Genomic DNA, 19,678 nt, shown 5'->3' with positions numbered 1-19,678 from the left:
ATGATATTTTTCCCCATTGAGATCTGATGTGTTTTCAAAGTGTTCCTTTAATTTTTTTGAGCAGTGTATTTATATATATATAAGCATAACCCCCCCCCCCCCTACATTTAAGTATTGATTTAACAATGGAGTAGGGTTTATACTTTATATATATTAAACTAGAATAAAATTTAATTTAGCAAAGTATCTTTTTTCCCTATTTTGCTTCTCTAAATTAAAATTGTTGTCAGGGTCCTTTTTTACTAGGGCTGGGTTTCGATTCAAATTTCAAGAATCGATTCGATTCCGATTCTCAAGATCTTGAATCGATTATCATTATTCGATTCGATCCGATTCGATCCGATCCGATCCGATCTTCGAGATTTAGATAATGGTTTTTGAAAAAAGCATTTTTTTTCCAGCTGTTACCTGAATTACAGGACTGTAGTTATGCAACATATTGATACTATTATTATAGACATTCAACTGCAAATTAATGGAGTATTGGTGGTTGTAAAGAACAATCCCCCTTCCAGAGTGTTGATACAACTGCTTTCACAAACTTGCACTGGTGTAGACGACCGAGGACGCAGAGGTATATCAGCAGCAGTAGACCGATTATTTAGACGCGAACCTGATGTATTATTAAAAATGACATTAAGAATTTTCCAAAAAGCTGCTACAGTTCAGATGCAAATGCACCTTTATTTTTTTATTTTAATTATCAACATTTAGAACACATTTGTTCTAAGCCAGTGCAAATGTAAACAGATTGTTGGTTACTGGCTTCACAGTAAACAGACAACATTACACAGTAGAGATGCGCGGATGGGCTATTATTTCAACCGCATCACAAAACAAAACTCATCCGTCCGCACCAACGTTTTTGACCAATTTTCAAAACCGCACCCGCCCGCCATCCACTTAATGTATGCATATATTTTTTATTTGATTGGTTAACCGCCAGCCACCCATCCGAATTTAATTAAAATATAATTTTTCGTCACGTCATCCGCCCGATCCACGGTTTATCCACGGAGTCCGCGGCTGTAACCGCCAACCGCGCATCTCTACACAGAATGTAAATAAAATTTGAACTTACAAAACCTTTAGAAAACCTTTGCTTTTGTCAAGCTCGTTCTCTGCATTGCTTCTGAACCCGAAATGGTGCCAGATCGCAGCTTTGAGCGTTTCTGGAGTTTTCAAAGCAACCGCTTGCTTAACGTTACTGACGTTGTTTTAATGTCCTTCCACCTCGCGCGCATGCGTGAATTCAATGACGCGGCAAGTTAAAGTTCACGGGGAAAATCGATCCTCTGAGTTACGGATCGATCTTTAGAAATTAATATGAAAATCGATTCAGAATCGGTGAATCGATTTTTTCAACACAGCCCTATTTTTTACAGTGTGAAATGGCTTCTGCATATATTTTTTTAATAACATATAACTCTCACACAGTGGTGGCAATTTTGGGTCACAAAGTTGATGTAAAAAACTGTGATTTCCCAGATAAGGGAAAGGGTCTGTGCACTTCAGGTGCTTTAACTGCACGCTTTATTCTCAGGTACTATGTGTGCCCGCTTGTCTGGTAGGGCTGCTGTAGCCAGGAGTGATTTTAACATGGATGAAGAGACTGGAGGGAGACATGCTAGAGCCGTCTGCTTTCAGCAGATGCACATGTCTGTAACCTGTAGAACAAATGTTACAGAATAAGTGTGTGCAGCCAAAACAGGGCAGTTTGTGTTCAGTAAAGAATCAATAAAAGTCATACCTGTCCGCATGCTTGTGAAAGGAAATGTAAACTGGCCCAGAAAATCATTACTGGTGGCGTAGTCATGGTCCTCGACCATAAAACGTACTAATACCAGTTCTGGCACATGAAGCTGGAACTTACAGGTGCAGTCCCACCTGGGGTTAAAGCCTGAGGAGGGTAAAACATGTTTAAATCACATCTGATAAGCCAAAACATTATGACCAATCATTTTTGAAGCGAATATCGCTGATCATCTCCTAACAAGGCCACATATTAAGGTCTGAGTAGATTAGATGGTAAGCAAACAATTAGTTCTCTTAATCAATGTGTTGGATGCAGGAGAAATGGACAAGAATAAAGATTTAGGTGACTTTGAAAAGGGGCAAATTGTTATGGCAAGGTTACTGGGTCATAGTATCGCAGTAACATCAAGGCTTGTGGGCTTTTCATGGTCAGCAGTGATGAGAATTTACCAACGGTGGTCCGAGGAGGGACAAACCACAACACCGGTGAGAAAGTGTTGTGCCCCCAAGGCTCATCCATGCATGAGGGCAACAACGGCTATCCTGTCTGGTAAGAGCCAATAGAAGGTCCACTGTGGCATCATTACTGTGGCTCTTTAAGTCATTATTTTAATGATGGTTATGGGAGGAATGTCACAACACACAGTGCATGACACTGCTGCATAGACGCAGACCAATCAGAGGGGCTATGATGACCCGTCTACCGTTGAAAGCAATTACAATGGGTATGTGAGCGTCGGATTTCTGAGCAGTGTAAGAAAGTCGCATAGTCCGATAAGACGCATTTTCTTTTATATGACGTGGACGATGGTGCTATTTAACTGGTGAAGTGATGGCACCAGGATGCATTGTGGGACTACGAGGAGCTGGCGGAGGGAGTATGTACCTAAACCTTGTTACAGACCAGGTACACCCCTTCATGACAATGGTGTTCCCTGGTGGAAATTTCATGATTTGAAAAGCCTAAGTGGTTGTAAAAAAAAAAAAAAAAGGTCACACTTGTGGTCTTCACGGTCAAATATGACCGCCATAGGACATGAATGGGAAATGGGCAAAAAAAAAAATGAAAATATAGAACATTTTGATGCGTACAATCTACAAATCAGCCACAATGCAGAAAAAAAATTCACAAAAAATATGTCAAATAAAATCAATAATTCAACCACAATGCAGTAAAAAGTGGACAGCAAGGAAGGGGTTATACTCTAAACATCAAGAGTGCAAAACAGACACACCCACTCACACACACACACACACAAAAGAACTGGTAGGCCTATAACCATACAGCAAAAATGAGTCAGAAGACTGAAATAAGATGTTGAAATTAGAAAAAGGAAAACCAGGAATGCTCAGACATGCACACAACAGTGAAACAAGACTTCGCTCCGAGTGTTGTTTAAGTGTGGCTTAAATAGATGTTTGATCATGAGGTGCAGGCGTGTAATGCAGTGCAGGTGTATGGAGTAATCAGTTAAGGTAGATGCAGGATGGGAAATGTAGTCTGTGAGTGAATATGATAGTCCGGTGTGGAGAGCCCTCTGGTTAGGGCTGAACGATTAATTGCATTTGCGATAATATCGCGATATGATGAAATGCGATTTTTTAAACCGCAAAGCTGCGATTATAGTCTGGTCACGTGACACGCGAGAGTAACCAGTCTGATTTACAGATGAAGCATCAACTTGGCACGCGACACATATAGACCTGGCTACAGGAAATAACAGTTTATGTTTAATTTATGTTATATTGTGTTATAGATTCTCTCCAACGATTCTGTATTGTATATGTCTGAGCTTAGTTTTAAACACAGACGTGTACGACGCGCGTGCTTTATAAACAACCGTATTCTGCTTGCTTCTAATTCCTCTGTCTCTCACACACACACACACGACACCACTCGAACCTTACGAGAAATAATCTTTAATAAAGTTCGGAAAAGTTGAAGCGAGTTACAAGGACATTCGCGGGCTTCATTGCGCAAGATATGAGATACGCGCGGTCTGCGTGATGTTACTTCAGTAATTTAGTGCGCGGTCTCGCCTGCCGGTATTTTACTAACAAATGTTCTACGAAGGCATCATATGTCTTGGAATGCAGTTGGCTTATATATTAAAAATATGAAAATCACCGACAGAAGCTGCTTTCAATTTCAAATACTCACGTGCGTTTTGCGAAGAGCATTTGAGCATGCGGCTGTGAGCGAGTCTACGTGGTTAAATGTACGTTTACATCTCAAAATGCTTTTATGACGCGAATTTACCGGTAATGTGACACAGTCAGTTATTAAACAAACAGGACAAACCACATCTTATAATTTCAAAAGAGATGAACACGTTCAGACAGCCTACTCTTAAATACTGAAAGCACTCTTTGTTTATTGCTTGTAATATTTTTTCCCTCTTTGTTATTTGTTTTGAAGCTATATTTGTTAAAATTATTAACATGTAATTGCATTAATTTAGTTTTTTAATGTGTAATTATTATAAGTAGGCCTACTTATAATTATGTAATTAAATATTTTAAGTTTTATTAATAAGATCAATTAAAGAAAAAAAATGTATCGGCTCATGAGGTGCCTAAAGATTCCCTTCCCTATTTTACAATGATTTATTGCTTGTTTTTGTTGAAAAATAGAAAAGATAAAGAGCTTAAAAAATAATCGCATATTAAATCGCAATCGCAATATTGGTAAAAAAAAAATCGCAATTAGATTATTTTCCAAAATCGTCCAGCCCTACCTCTGGTGGCTTTCAAAGGCACTCCAGCTGGTGATCGTTACATAGCCCCCCCCCCCCCCGGTGGAGCGGAGGCGGATCCGGGGGTGGGATGGAGGGCCAGGTCCGTGGAGCAGAAAAGGACCTGCAGAATGCGGCAGAACGGATGGCCAGGGCGGATCAGGCAGTGCAGGCGACCAGGGAGGAGCAGGCAGTGCAGGCGACCAGGGAGGAGACGACCCTTCAGGAGGCCAGGGAGGAGACGACCCTTCAGGAGGCCAGGGCGGAGATGACCCTTCAGGCGGCCATGGCACAGGAACAGACACCGGCTCAGGGACAGACACAGACACCGGCTCAGGGACAGACACCGGCTCAGGGACAGGGACAGACACAGTGGCAGCGGCCATCTCGTCCGGAGACACTGGCTCGGCGGCGGCCATCTTGTCCGAAGACACTGGCTCGGCGGAGACAATCTTGTACCGAGACACTGGCTTGGTGGAGACCATCTTTGTCCTGAGACACTGGCTCGGCGGAGGCCATCTTGTCCGGGGACACTGGCTCGGCGGCGGCCATCTTGTCCTGAGACACTGGCTCGGCGTAGAGACCATCTTGTCCTGAGACACTGGTTTGGCGGTGGCGGCCATCTTGTCCGGGGACACTGGCTCGGCAGGCGTGACGTGAACAGTCTCTGGATCGGCAGGCGTGACGTGAACAGTCTTTGGATCGGCAGACGTGACGTGAACAGTCTCTGGATCGGCAGGGCTGACGTGGGGCGCAGGCTCGGCAGGGCTGACGTGGGGCGCAGGCTCGGCAGGGCTGACGTGGGGCGCAGGCTCGGCAGGGCTGACGTGGAGCATGGATTCGAAGGATCCGGTGCGAGGCACGGTCCGGACAGTGCCGACGCGAAGAGCTGGCTGCACAGGCATGACGAAACGTGAAGGCTTGACTGGTCTGATGCGATGCGCTTGTTTCTCCGCTTCCTCACCCTCCTGGACATCATCGAACATTGCTTGAAAGTGCTGCATGAATACCTCGAATGAGGGGAAGGCGGATCCATCCGTTTTCCAGAACGCGACGAGCCAATCCAATGCGCAGCCAGAGAGCAGCGAACAAACAAAGGCGATCTTATCGCCATCAGTAGGATAAAGCGAATGCTGCTGGGTGAAATACAGAGAGCATCTGAAAAAAAAGTCTTTGCATTTACCAGGATCTCCAGTGAACTTTTCGGGGAATGCGAGGTGAGGGTTCGTACTTTCGGTAGTCAGAGGCTCGGAAGCGTGTGCTGGTGCAGGAGATGCTGACGCTGGAGATGAAGCCACAGCAGACTTTTGCAGAGATTGAACAGCCTTGAGCAGTTCCTCTGTTACTGAGGTCAGTCGAGACAGCTGGAGCTGATGCGTGGCGAGCAGGGAAGCTCGAGCGGTGACTGCAGCAGACAGAGTAGACATAGTTGCTGGATCTTCATTTTGGCGAAGTCTTCTGTTATGATTGAGATGACAGAGGCAGATCCAAGTGCAACAATTTCTTAAATAAAAGACTCAGTCAAAGATAAGATTCAGCATCAACAGATTCAGGGTTAAACAAAGGCATGTCGAGAACCAGGCTGGAGATCAAGGCCGGGCTGCAGGCAAACGGAATCCAGAAACAAGCAGAGGGTCACTATGCAGGCTGCAGACAATCAGAGAGATTCAGCAAGGCAAGAGTCGAGACACAGGTAGGCAAGGAAAATCAGGAACGCTCAGACATGCACTCAACAGTGAAACAAGACTTCGCTCTGAGTGTTGTTTAAGTGTGGCTTAAATAGATGTTTGATCATGAGGTGCAGGTGTGTAATGCAGTGCAGGTGTATGGAGTAATCAGTTAAGGAAGATGCAGGATGGGAAATGTAGTCTGTGAGTGAATATGATAGTCCGGTGTGGAGAGCCCTCTGGTGGCTTTCAAAGGCACTCCAGCTGGTGATCGTTACAAATAGCAACAAAGGTGAAAAAAGGTGACAAAGGTGAAAAAGGCGATAGTGGCAAGGAACCAAAACTCCATTAGGTGGCAGAATGGAGAAAAAAAAAAACCTTGGGAGAAACCAGGCTCAGTCGGGGGGCCAGTTCTCCTCTGGCCAACGAACGAATAGTGTATGATTATGATTCAGGCAGCATTTTAGGTCAGAAGTCAGATTGCAACAATCAGAAAATTATCCAGTTCCATCTGGTTGAAGATCGGAGTCTTCACACGGTATGGAGACGGGTTTGTTGAGGATCAGTGCCGATGGCTGTCGTGTTGATGATGGCCTTCACAGGGGAGAGTCTAGTTCACAATCTCTGCTGACACTTAAGGGATGCATTGTGGTCGTGTCTAGGGGCAGGTCCACCATCTGATCTGGATACGGCCCGGATCCGTAGTAATAACGTCACACCAAAATTTCAATGTATATATATATAACACTTGACAAAAAGTAGTATTTGAGAATTTCTAAAAATACGTTCAAATCCACAACTTAAAAGTAAGTTCTACCAGAAAGACCCGGGAGAATAAATACCGTAACAATTATACATTTATTAACAGCCCAGCAAGCAATATATGATATAAAGTTTGTAGCTCGCAATCCAAGGGTACGGACTCTGCATTTCCTGCCTGAAGATGAAGGCAGGGGTGCAGCCGACCCCCTGTGAGGTATGGGAAGGGACCATCCTGGTGGTGGTTGGGAGGATGGAGGGGAAGGAACCATCTTGGTGGTGGTGGGGAGGATGGAGGTGAATGAAAGCGTCAGCATCTGCGAACTCAGACATGTGTAAGTACCGATCTTTTATACTACAAGTATTAGAACATGATTGGATAGATGAGAAAATAAGTGACGTAACAATTGAGTCTTCCCGGCAGAACTTACACTAAAGCTTTCATTCATTTTGTCTTAAAACTACTAGGGAGTTCACAAGCCTCTCTGTAGATAGCTATACTAGCATCTAGTGGTTACACCATAGAATTACATGTTTTTCTTTCTTTGCTCTCACCAGGTGTCTCATTTATAAAACTGTGCATAGGATCCTTACTAAAAGTCTACATGCACCCAAAAGCCAAAAATGGCGTACGCCCCAAAATGATCAGACTTATAAAGCGCAAAATTCCCTTTATAAATCCCAGGCTGCGGAAGATTGTGCGCACATGCAACTCCTCCCCAAAATAACTATATATGAAGCTTACAACGCCTAGTTTTACTATGCATATCCTCATCTGCATATCATTTGCATATGCATATTCACCAAATATGTAGAGTGGGTGCTGGTGTCCTGTGATTTACTGCTCACAGTGGACATTGTCGACGATGACACCAGCCCCACTAACTACCCAATGCCCAGGCAACAACACCCACACTGCGGAGATCGGCACCCCGAGCCCACCGCAGGCAACGAGAGCGACTCTGCCGCTGGCCAGTGCTAACAAGAGCGACCGAGCTGAACATCGCCAAGGAGCCTAAGCACCGCATGCCTAACCAGGTGTGTGAGCACTATCTGTCGCCTAGGGCCGGGGTTTTTAAAGTGGGGGCCGCAGCAAGTTGAAAAAAAGCGGAAAGAACAAGAGTTAAAAAACGTAAAATATTTGTTAATATGAGTATTGTTATGAAATAGCATTATGATAATTTGTTGCATAGCCTATCTGAACATTATACATTTAATGCTAATCTTTTAGAGATTAACTGATTAATTGGCTGGTGACCAGAATTGGTCAAATGCACTCGGGCGCCGCATGATTAACATTGCGCAACATCAACATCACACGTGCACACGGAATTTACATTTACATTTACATTTATTCATTTAGCTGACGCTTTTATCCAAAGCGACTTACAATTGCTATATATGTCAGAGGTCGCACGCCTCTGGAGCAACTAGGGGTTAAGTGTCTTGCTCAGGGACACATTGGTGTCGCACAGTGGATTCGAACCCGGGTCTCTCACACCAAAGGCATGTGTCTTATCCACTGCGCCACACCACACCACACCACACGGAATGCACATGTAGGAAACCTTGTGAATTACAGCCGTTTCAGACCGCAAGTACGAGCGGCGCGTGAGCAGCGCGAATTGTTTTCGGCATGCATGTTCAGTAAGTGCATTCACACCGCAGGCAGGAACAGCACGTGAGCGTCAAGCAGGAGCGTCGCGTGAGCAGTAGTGAAGCGGAGGGTTTCGGCGCCGAGTCTATTTTTGCTGCGCTGCTCACGCTCAATTAAAGTGAAAGCACACTTTTGATGGACAAAATAAATATGATTTCACACAAAAAGAACCTAAAATGCACATAATTTGCATGTATAGTGTGTTTTAACAAGAACTGGAGTAGGCTATGTCAGAAAAGAAAATGAAGACTCAAAAATATTTATAAGAAATTTACCCATTTAAACTTGTTATTATTAATCAGTTTGGGTAAAAGTGGTGTTTTATATATATATAAAAATATATATATATATATAGAAAATAAATATTTGTGTGTGCTGTAAAGTGGTTAGAAAAAATGAAATCGGAATCGGCTAAAATCTGTATCGGCAGGTCAAACTCAATGTGTGTGGAAGATGTTTTATTTATTTATTTCTACATTTGCTGTAGTATTGTTGATGGGTTCAATAACACATCCTGCAAAAGGGGGGCCTTGGCCAGAACCTAGTGGTATTTGGGGGGCCTTGTCATGGAAAAGTTTGGGAACCCCTGGCCTAGGGAGTGCTAGTGGAATATGAGGGTATGGAAGTGAGCCCCACCCAACCTCCCACCACTGAGAGTGAGGGTGTTTCTCAAAACCAAGAATGCAAAGAACGGACTTGTGTTCTTGGGGAGAACGCTCTTGATAGTTGTTCTTGGAAGAATGAACTCACAAGGTGACGAACACATAGAACGCTGCTGGTATTGCACAATAATACCCCCGCACAGACGCTGTTTGCAGTACCCAAACATAACGAGAATTATTGACCAAGCCCAAGCCTACCCTCAGCTCAAGGGATTACTCTACAACTGTACACTACAATGTAATGTATATGCATAACAATAAAGCTACGCTTATGGAGATTCTCACTTCCGAAAACCTTTGAGCACATTTTCGATTCGCCATAAATTTTCGTAAAAATGCCAATATTTGAAATCTACACAGTTGATTTCTCGCATCAAATGTTCTCAGAAGCGAATTTAGTGATGAAATAGCGTACGAAATTGTAGAAAAACGACTTGCTGTATTGACCTGCCTCTCTTTCGAATGCCGAAATGAATGCTGGGATATTTCTGCCGTCAAGTTCACACAAGTTACCAACCTATACATCCTCGGTAAAATGGGCGTGTCAAGAACACTTCTGGGATTTTTAACCATTCTTGCCAAAATGCAAACTTGTGTATTGGGACAGTACTTGGGCAGCGACTGATGACGTTTCACAAGTCCACAAGAACACAAGTACAGACAAGAACGCATATTGAGAAACGGCCTGAGTGTTTGGCAAGCACATGGGAAAACTGTTTTGATTTTGGAGAGGTTAACTTTCTGCCCAGTTTGCTACCATCTGAATCTGTTATGTCTCTAATTCTCTGGTCCCACCCAACCTCCCTCTCCCACCACCTCTCCAAAATATTTGAAACTTTATTTTTTGTTGGATTTTGCATCACTCTCCAAGCCCCTCTCCAGTCCCCAGCCACACCTGCCACCCAGTCATCGCTGCCTCCCATCAGCCCTTCAGTTTCACCTCAACCTCCTCTCAGTGGCAAGGATCCACATTGGGACTGCTGGGGGCCATCTCTTCCTGGCTATGGGAAGCCCTAGGCTCCGCCTTCTGCCTCTGTGTGCTCCACTCCTACTCGACCCATCGCCCTGGCTCCTGCACCGGCCCTCCTTCCTCCCTCCTTGTCGGCAGTGACCATCGGCCATTCAGCCTCACCGGACTCCCTCAGCACGTCGGCTCAACCTGAGTCATTGCTCTCCGGCCCTCCACCCCTTCAGCTTCGGCCAGCTCCTCCCTCTCTCAGGCGAGACGGAGCCCTCCGGATCCCTACCACCATCTCAGGGGGTCGTCACTGCGGCTACGTTGCAGCCGTCTAGATCGTCAGAGTCCCTTCGCTACATCGGCTCTCCGGCTGTGCGGTGGGCTCCTTCCTCCATGACATCACCTCCGGTCGTCCTCATGGTGGCATCAATGACAACATCTCCATGGCTCCTCCATCCTGTGCCATGGGGCACAGTCTCAAGTGTGGCTTGGGTCAGTAACCTTCTTCCTTTGCTCAAGGCTCCTCTATGGCTTTTACCACCTACTGCACCACCCTGGACTTTTGTATTCCGCCTCCTCCTGGTCGGCCGTCCACCTCCAAAACCTCCTCCTGTGTCCTCTGCCTGTTTTGCCAACCATTTGCCATCTCCTCCTCTTTGCCTCCTCGTCACCACGGCGCGAGGACGTGCCTTCTGGGAGGGGGCGTCCTGTCACACTCTGGCACCACATGGACTCTTGTTTTTAGTCAGTACCATTTTTCCTTAGTTAGTTTGTTGTAATGGACACTCATTAGTTTCAGCTGTGCTCTAATTAATCATCTCTAGTGGTCGACCGATATATCGCCGAGGCCGATATATCGGCCGATATTTGGAATTTTTTAGATATCGGCATCGGCCGATAAATCTTTCCGTTTGGCCGATATATTTCAAAACAGTTTGTGACTGTGCATTAGCGCTTTTTTCCACTGACGCGAACAGAGCGAGCGTGAATGAACTGAATACACTCGCTCTGCTCCGCCCAGCACCGTAAAACAAGCCACGTAGAAGTGAAACAGACATCTGACAGACACAGTAAATGACCATTCGCGTTCGCTTTCTAACCTGACGCTACATTGTGTTACACACAAAAACACTCCGGCGTGCAGCAGAGTCTATTCAAAGTACCGTGATATGTCAGATCCGCAGCCCAGCGGTAGCTCCAGTGGGGGTCACAGATGTGTGATATAAACGAATTCAAACAAAACTGAAAACATTTTACCTCACAAACAGTCAAAAATCCTGTAACTGGCTGTCCCTCAGATACGCGCGTTGTTCTCGGGTTACATTTAAACTAGACGCTGTTTTCCAACGGACTGACTCGCGTGCACGGAAAAGCTGGGTCGCGTGCATTACAGATCAGTTGGTCGCGTGAGGTGGATGAGAGGAGAACACTATGTAATAATATTACGTTTGAAAATAAATCCTTGAAAATGTTATTCACTATCTACTGTATTTATTTATCCATGATTATATATATCCGTAATATCGTGTGTAGTATACATTTTCATATGTTCATGTATGTCATGCAAATACATGTGATGGCTTGCAACGTTTTAAAGAAACAAACAAGCAAAACTAAACACATAAATCATTATTATTTAAATATACTTGAAGTAAAACAACCTTAAAAAAAGGTTGAACTATTTAAACTATTTTAAAGTAAATAGTGTAAATAAACTATGTGAGATTTATATTTAACTATGTTGTACATAAAATGTATGTAATCTCACATACTATTTTGTCATTAATTTATGAATATTGTTTCGATTGGTTCATTAATGATAAATGTTATTTGTAACCTGCAGTAAGCAGCAGTAATTATTTATGTGACTGAAAAAATGACTGTAAATATTAAAGCAGACAAGAAGTTGCACTAAAACACTAAAACTAAAACTTATTGAAGTGTTACCTTACCTTTTTGTTTACTTTTTAATTTCTTAGTAAATATTTTTTATTGCAAAAAGAATTTTGCATAAATAGTATGTACAATAAATGTTCATTTAGTTTCACCAATATTCTTTGTCTCTCATTTACTGTATTCACATGTATTGTATCGGCCTCATATCGGCCAATCGGCCAGATTGCTTTCTCAATATCGGCATCGGCATCGGCCATTAAAAATCCCATATCGGTCGACCACTAATCATCTCTATTCAAGTTCAGTTCTGTGTGTGTCTTTGTCTGGTCTTGTCTATACTATGGTTGTGTTGGATCGCTTAAAGGTCCCATTGCATGGATTATTTTATTATTTTAGAATGTTTCCTGGGGTGCCCTTATAATGTTAGTATGTTTTTTAGATCAAAAGTTGTTATAATTTAGAAATAAAAGGCATATTTCCTAGCCTGATTTTAGCCTCTGATTTGAACGCTCTGTTTGAAGGGGTGTGTCTGCAGTGAGACTTCAGTGTAAACGCCCACTGATGTGATTAGCTGACATGCTTGCATATGAAATATCTAGCATTACATGTGGAACTCTCTCGGAAACTTTTACTCCTACATCTATTGTACGTTTTTACTATTACAGCTATCGGGATTAACGAATCGTGAGAAGTTTTTTAAGTATTTAGATCTATTCCCATCACATAAAAGGTTGCAGTGATGAGCATTGAGCAGATGACAGCCTATTAAACGCGTGAATGAAGATCTTATCATTGCAGCGCAGTTTCTACACTCTCACTAATAATTTCACCAATGCAAACATGAGGTAAGTACAGTAAGAGCTTCGTTGTGCAGTGTAACAGCGTCATTGATTTCATAACGAGTTTTGGCAAGTGTCCAGATAAACTCGTGCTGTGTGATTGACAGCTTGGGCGATTGGAAAGGGATTGATCTTTGATCGCTTTCTGTATATATTTTAATCACAGTTTAAGTAAGATTATTTTCATCCTACTAAGAGAAACGATATGAAGTTGATCGTTTAGTCACTGGCTTGATTTACTGATGCATAAACAGTATTGAACGATTTTGAGAGAAAGATTATCTGTCTGAACTTGAACAATTACACATCAGAAATTCACATAACCCACTGGTTCTTCAGAGGCTCGGATGAAGAAACTATAAAAATACTTTTGTGTTCATTTGTACATCCAAACACTGAGCAACTGCCATGCTTCACTCATTTGCAAGCCATGATGTCTCTCAAGGAAAAACCAATATCGCGCTCACGCAGCTCATTTTCTCATGGGTGGCCCAAATTCTTTTTGCGGGCAAAGAAGAGAAAGGGGAGGTGACCTTTCCTCTTATGACGACATAAGGGGAAGATTTCTAGATTCGCCCATCTGAGCTTTCATTTTCTCAAAAATACCCAGGGCTTGGTTTACACCCATCAAAACGTCTATCCACTGGGGGACCATAGGCAGGCTAGGGGAACTCATATTAATGTTAAAAAACCTCATAAAGTGAAATTTTCATGCAATGGGACCTTTAACTCTATGTTGGACTTAACCTGTGTGGATTCTTAAAGATTACCTGTTTACACTCCTTCCTCTTTGTGTGTGTTTACACAACCTGTTTGTGACCATATCATTTGTAAAACATAGTTTAAATTATTCTTTTATTTATTTAAACTGTTATTGTGAACATGCCACTGTTTGATTAGGACTCCTAATGAAGATTTAAGGTGGTTTTCCTGCATCTGCCGTCAGTACCTTCAGCTCACCATCAGTTTTGCCAAACTGCTCCATCTCCAAAATGTTTGTACATATGGGTCAGAGTTTGCGTGCAGGTGCGTACATTTTCCCATCAAGTTTGTTTTTATAATTCACAACTCGTGCGTCTGAAGTGGCGTACGCCTCTTTCAGGGCCTGATCGGCCTGTAATTAGTCAATTACAGGCTGATCTCGAATCTACCTTTTCTGTCAAAGATACTAGAAAAGGCAGTATCCTCACAACTATGTTCCTTTTTAGAAAGAAATGGTATCTGTGAGGATTTCCAGTAAGGAATTAGACTTTACCATAGTACTGAGACAGCTCTCATTAGAGTCACAAATGATTTGCTCTTACCATCCGATCATGGTTGTATCTCTCTATTAGTGTTACTTGATCTTAGTGATGCATTTGACTTACTACTGACCACAACATTATTTTAAATAGACTCGAAAATTATGTTGGCATTAGTGGAATTGCATTAGCATGGTTTAAATCATACTTGTCTGACCGTTATCAGTTTGTAGATGAAGAGATGAAAGAAATGAAGAGATGTCTTATCGATCACAAGTTCAGTATGGAGTACCACAAGGCTCAGTACTAGGACCGTTGCTGTTCACTCTGTACACTCTACTACCCTTGGGAGATATCATTAGGAAGCATGGCATTAGTTTTCACTGTTATGCTGATGATACTCAGCTCTATATTTCTTCGTGCCCTGGCAAAACTTACCAATTCACAAAATTAACGGAATGCATAGCTGATATAAAAAACTGGATGACTAGTAATTTCCTACTACTTAACTCTGAAAAACAGATATTTTAATTATTGGACAAAAAACTTCCTCATGTAATAACCTAGAATACTGTCTTAACACTTGATGGCTGCTCTGTCAAATCTTCTCCGTCATCGGTTAGAAACCTGGGTGTGCTCTTTGAAACCAATCTTTCATTTCAAAGTCACGTTTCTAGTATCTGTAAAACCTCATTCTTCCATCTTAATAATATATTTAAATTACGTCATATGCTCTCAATGACAAATGCGGAACAATTAGTTCATGCGTTCATGACATCAAGGCTAGATTATTGTAATGCTCTTATGGATGGTTTCACTGCACGCTTAATAAATAAACTACAGCAGGTAAAAAATGCAGCAGCTAGAGTTCTTACTAGAACCAGGAAGTATGTCCATATTAGCCCAGTTCTATCAACACTGCATTGGCTCCCTATTAAACATCATATAAATGTACAAATATTGCTGATTATTTACAAAGCACTAAATGTTTTAGCTCCCCAGTACTTGAGAGAGCTCTTAACGCATTATAGTCCTTCTTGTCTATTGCGACCTCAAAATTCCAGCCAGTTGATAATACCTAGAATATCAAAATTGATTGCTGGAGGTAGATCCTTTTCCTATTTAGCACCAAAACTCTGGAGCAGTCTTCCGAACATTGTGCAGGAAGCAGACACAATCTGTCAGTTTAAATCTAGACTTAAACACATCTTTTTGACCTAGCATACACATAACACATTATAAACTTCTATAATTCAATGTTAGGCTGCATAGATTAGGTCAGCTGGAACCGAGAACACTCCCCATGAATCCTGATGTACTCGTTAAATCATAAAAAAAGAATGGCGTCTATGCTAATATTAGTCTCTGTTTATCCTGAGGTTTACGGCAGTCCGCCGTATCCAGATCTGATGAAGGACCTGCGCCTGGACACGATGACAACGCAGTCCTGAAGTGTCAACTAGTCTCTTCCCTGTGAAGGCCCCCTTCTCCTTCCCTTTACCTATTTTTTCAGGGCTTGCACCTTGGAACCTATTTCGGGGTTTGCATTCTCGAGCAGCCAGGCACTTTTGTTGTGCGGGTGAGCAGGCCGGAGCGCGTTAAGGGTTTTCTGTTGGAACGTGTCGTGTAAGCGGCCCCTAAGTTAATAACTAAAGATCTTTGCAACGGAAGTGAATCAATAAAAACTAACTTTAGCTGGACAATAACTTTATTCTAGAGCTTCTGTAAAGCCAAAACAATCTCTGTTACTTTCATTTCCAATTATCACTGTAAAGCTGCTTTGAAACAATGTACATTGTTAAAAGTACTATTTAAATGAAGGTGACTTTTGTGCGTATGTAATGGTTATAAATGAGTAAAGCTGTAAAGCTGCTTTGTAAACAATCTATATTGTTAAAAGCGCTATATAAATGAATGTGACTTTTGTCTGTACGCAACGGTTATAAATGAGTTTTACATTTTCAGGTGTCCGGTCACTTTTGACTGCGAAGACAACAAGTGTGACTCCCAAATGAGGACCACAAGAGGGACCATGATAAAGAGTTCAAGGTGTTGTCCAGGGGGTGTATTACAGAACCTTTCTATCTTAAGGCTTAAGTTAAGATCTGACAAGTTAATTTAGGATTTTTCACAAATTTGTATTACAGAAGCTTAACTTGATTTAAGATTCTTATCCTATCTTACAAAATCTCATCTTATCTGTAGGAAATCTTTAACCGCTCCATCGTGTTCGGTAATCAACTTTCAGGTCTGTTACCAAGCAAACAACAACGCAAAAAGCAGCTGCTTTGAAGTAAGTGCTAGAGAATGGAGAAACGAAATAGGTGTGCTTTAAATTAAGTGCTGCCGAAAGAGAAGTTTTGATAAGCTTGGTAGAAAAGGCAAAGCCTATCAGTATATTTCATGGGAGTCTTCATCTTGTATCATTAATAAATGAGAGCTATTGTTATGTGATTTTTAGAGTTGGCTTTCAAATAAATTTGAAGTTAGGACACTAAAGTTAAGACACTTTTTAGAATTTTTTTTGGAGTTAGGATGCTTCTGTATTACCCTTTTCCTATCTGTAGTTAAAATAAGATTATGCACTTAAGAAATGCAATTTTGTTATAGCTTTTGTTCTAAATGAGGTTCTAACTGAAATTGCCATGGTTACCAAACAGATAAGATAAGATTCTAAAGTTAGATATTTCTGTAATATGCCACCTGGCCTCTAAATTTCCCAGATCTCAATCCAATTGAGCATCTGTGGGATGTGCTGGACCAACAAGTTCAATCCATGCACCTCTCCACCTCGCAACCTACAAGACCTGAAGGATCTGCTTCTTCTAACATGGTGCCAGATACCACAGGACACATTCAGGGGTCTTGTTGAGTCCATGCCTTAGTGGGTCGGCGCCGTTTTGGCAGCAGGCAGAGGACCAACAGCATATTAGGCAGGTGGTCATAAAGTTTTGGCTCATTGGTGTATAATTAATAAATGTCAAAAAAATTCAGAAGTACCATTATTGTCAATGCGGTGCGTCTTCTTTGTGTTGTTGTCTATGGGAGCCCCATAAGTCTGCACCCATACAAGAGGGTCCACGATGGAGCTGAGCTTTTCTTTGTCAGGTTTAGGTAGCTGCTGGGCTGAAATCACCTAAAACAATACAAATATATGATTATGATTTTACCAGGAAGAACATCCCTGCTTAAAAATACAGCATAGAGCTGGTCTAGCTGGTGGACCAGCATATTCTGTTCTCAAGCAAAACGTAGCTGGTGAAGCTGGTTCACCAGCATGGTCTTGCAGAGTTGAGTGTGAGTAGGCCAGCTGTCTGTATGCAAGCAGTGTTTTGGGGACAAACATTGTTTTTGCTTGCATATTTCTATATCAAACACATTAATGATGTAAAGGAAAAACAATTTTCATAAGGTTAAAACATGATTTATTGAATTATATGATTATAACTTTGTAATTTCTTTTGTTCCCTCTCCTGAAAGTCCCTGGGTAGGGAACGGAGACGTTACGTCATTGACGACGAATTTTGCTTAGAAAGCCTCTCACCTTCGAGTATACAAAACGAGCCAATGGCAAGAAAATGCCATGGGTCTGCGGAATTTGCATAGAATAAGTCCGCCCCACCTTGTGGGTATATAAGGAAGTACGCTGGCAACATGCAGATATGTTTCTTAGCTGAGGAGCCAAGACTGAACTCCGGCGTTCCAGCGGTACAGCGGAAGTGGCAGGGAGACGTAACGTGGGAATACGGCGGGACTTAGGAATAAACATATGACCCGGAGGGGGATGCATATGGGGAATCACTGGGGTGTCCAGCCGTAGGTGGAATATTTCAACCCCAGGGGTGGCAAGGTGGCTTGCAGAGGGAAAGACACATGCTCAGAGAGGCTTACAGTGGAAATGCACACGTGGGGGTCGCCCAGAGGGGGAACCATGCACATGGAGGCACCTAGCCAAGCGTGAAAGCTGCCAGTGGCATAACTCTGGTGTTGGCGTCGAGCGCTGGAGGAACTCAGGGCCTGTGGGGAGGCTCACCTGAGGAGAATAATCGCACGTATCCTGTCCGTGGAGAGGAATGGCAAGCAAGCGAAGACACCTGAGCAGAATCTAGTACCGGCTGGTTGAAGCGAGTACATGAGAAGAAACTGGCTTCACTCGGAGATTGTGGAATCTCGCGAATGTGTTAGGTGTCGCCCAGCCTGCAGCTCTGCAGATGTCTGTTAGCGAGGCGCTATGCGCTAGAGCCCATGGCGAGTCGACCTTGCTGCTGGTAGCCAAAGCAATGGCGTCCACTAACCAGTGAGACATCCTTTGCTTGGAGAGAGCCTTTCCCTTCAGCTTCCCACCATAACAGACAAAGAGCTGGTCTGAGGTCCTGAACACTGTGTTCTGTCTATGTAAGCACAGAGGGCGCGTACTGGACAGAGCAGTGCCAAGGCTGCGTCTGCATTCTCCGAGGGCAGCGCTTGCAGGTTCACCACCTGGTCTCGAAAGGGTGTGGTGGGAACCTTGGGCACGTATCCAGGCCAGGGTCTCAGCATCACGTGAGAGTAGACCGGCACGAATTCCAGAAACGCTTCATCAACCGAAAATGCCTGCAGGTCCCCTACCCTCTTAATGGAGGCCAATGCAACCAGGAGCGCTGTCTTCATTGACAGGAACTTAAGCTCCACTGATTGTAAAGGCTCAAAGGGAGCACTTTGCAGGGCAGTTAGCACCACTGAAAGGTCCCAAGAGGGAACGAGAGCAGGGCGAGGAGGATTCAGTCTCCTCGCTCCTCTCAGGAACCTGATGAGGAATTGGCCAGGGAGGTGCTGTTGCGAGGAGTACAAGTTTGGGGAACCAGGTCTGGTTGTGCCAATAAGGGGCAACCAAAATTACCTGCTCCTCGTCCTCCCTGATCGCAATGGGATGAGTCGTGGGAGGCAAACAGGTCTACCTGTGCGTCCCCTAACTGATCCCAGATCAGCTGAACCGTCTGGGGATGGAGTCTCCATTCTCCAGGTAGAGGCCGAAGCCGTGATAGCTCGTCGGCAGCACGGTTCAGGTCTCCCGGGATATAATGGCTGGAAACGACCTTGATGCTTCTGACTCCTTAGGAGGAGGTAGCGTAGACCACCTTGACGATTGATGTATGCTACTGTCGCTGTATTGTCTGATCGGACTAGTACGTGCTGACCCCTGAGCAGCGCAAGGAAGCGGTGCAGAGCAAGACGTACAGCCAGCAACTCGAGGCAATTGACATGTCAAAGGCGCTTGGATCCTGCCCAGGAGCCCGCGACATCATGTCCATTGCACATGGCGCCCCAGACCCTTGGTGGAGGCATCTGTTGAGACAACACATGCCTGGAAACTCGTTCTAAGGGCACTCCGGCCCGTAGAAAGCTGAGATTCGTCCACGGGGTGAAGGTCTGACGGCAGGCCGGAGTCACTGGAACTCAGAACGTGCCGTGTTTCCATGCCCACCTCGGGACTCGATCACAAAGTCAGTGCTGAAGCGGTCTCATATGA

The 19,678-nt window shown here is 43.6% G+C and overlaps 1 protein-coding gene across 2 annotated transcripts in view; it reads right to left on the bottom strand.

Moving 5' to 3' along the window:
- Nucleotides 1-342: 342 nt before the first annotated feature.
- Nucleotides 343-19,678, bottom strand: part of plcd3b (phospholipase C, delta 3b) — a 104,907-nt gene continuing 85,571 nt past the window's right edge. For both annotated transcript variants that reach the window (XM_079852052.1, XM_079852053.1), the window contains exons 14-16: nt 17,170-17,305; nt 1,751-1,900; nt 343-1,667 (exon numbers count right to left, since the gene is read on the bottom strand). In XM_079852052.1, the coding sequence (XP_079708178.1) occupies nt 1,540-1,667; nt 1,751-1,900; nt 17,170-17,305 (414 nt within the window). In that variant the 3' untranslated portion in view covers nt 343-1,539. The remainder of the gene's footprint in view (nt 1,668-1,750; nt 1,901-17,169; nt 17,306-19,678) is intronic.

This window comes from Squalius cephalus (assembly GCF_949319135.1).
Source record: "Squalius cephalus genome assembly, chromosome: 19".
Lineage (NCBI taxonomy): Eukaryota > Metazoa > Chordata > Actinopteri > Cypriniformes > Leuciscidae > Squalius > Squalius cephalus.
Note: the sequence above shows the minus strand (reverse complement) of the source record. Positions and strands in the feature narration are given on the sequence as shown.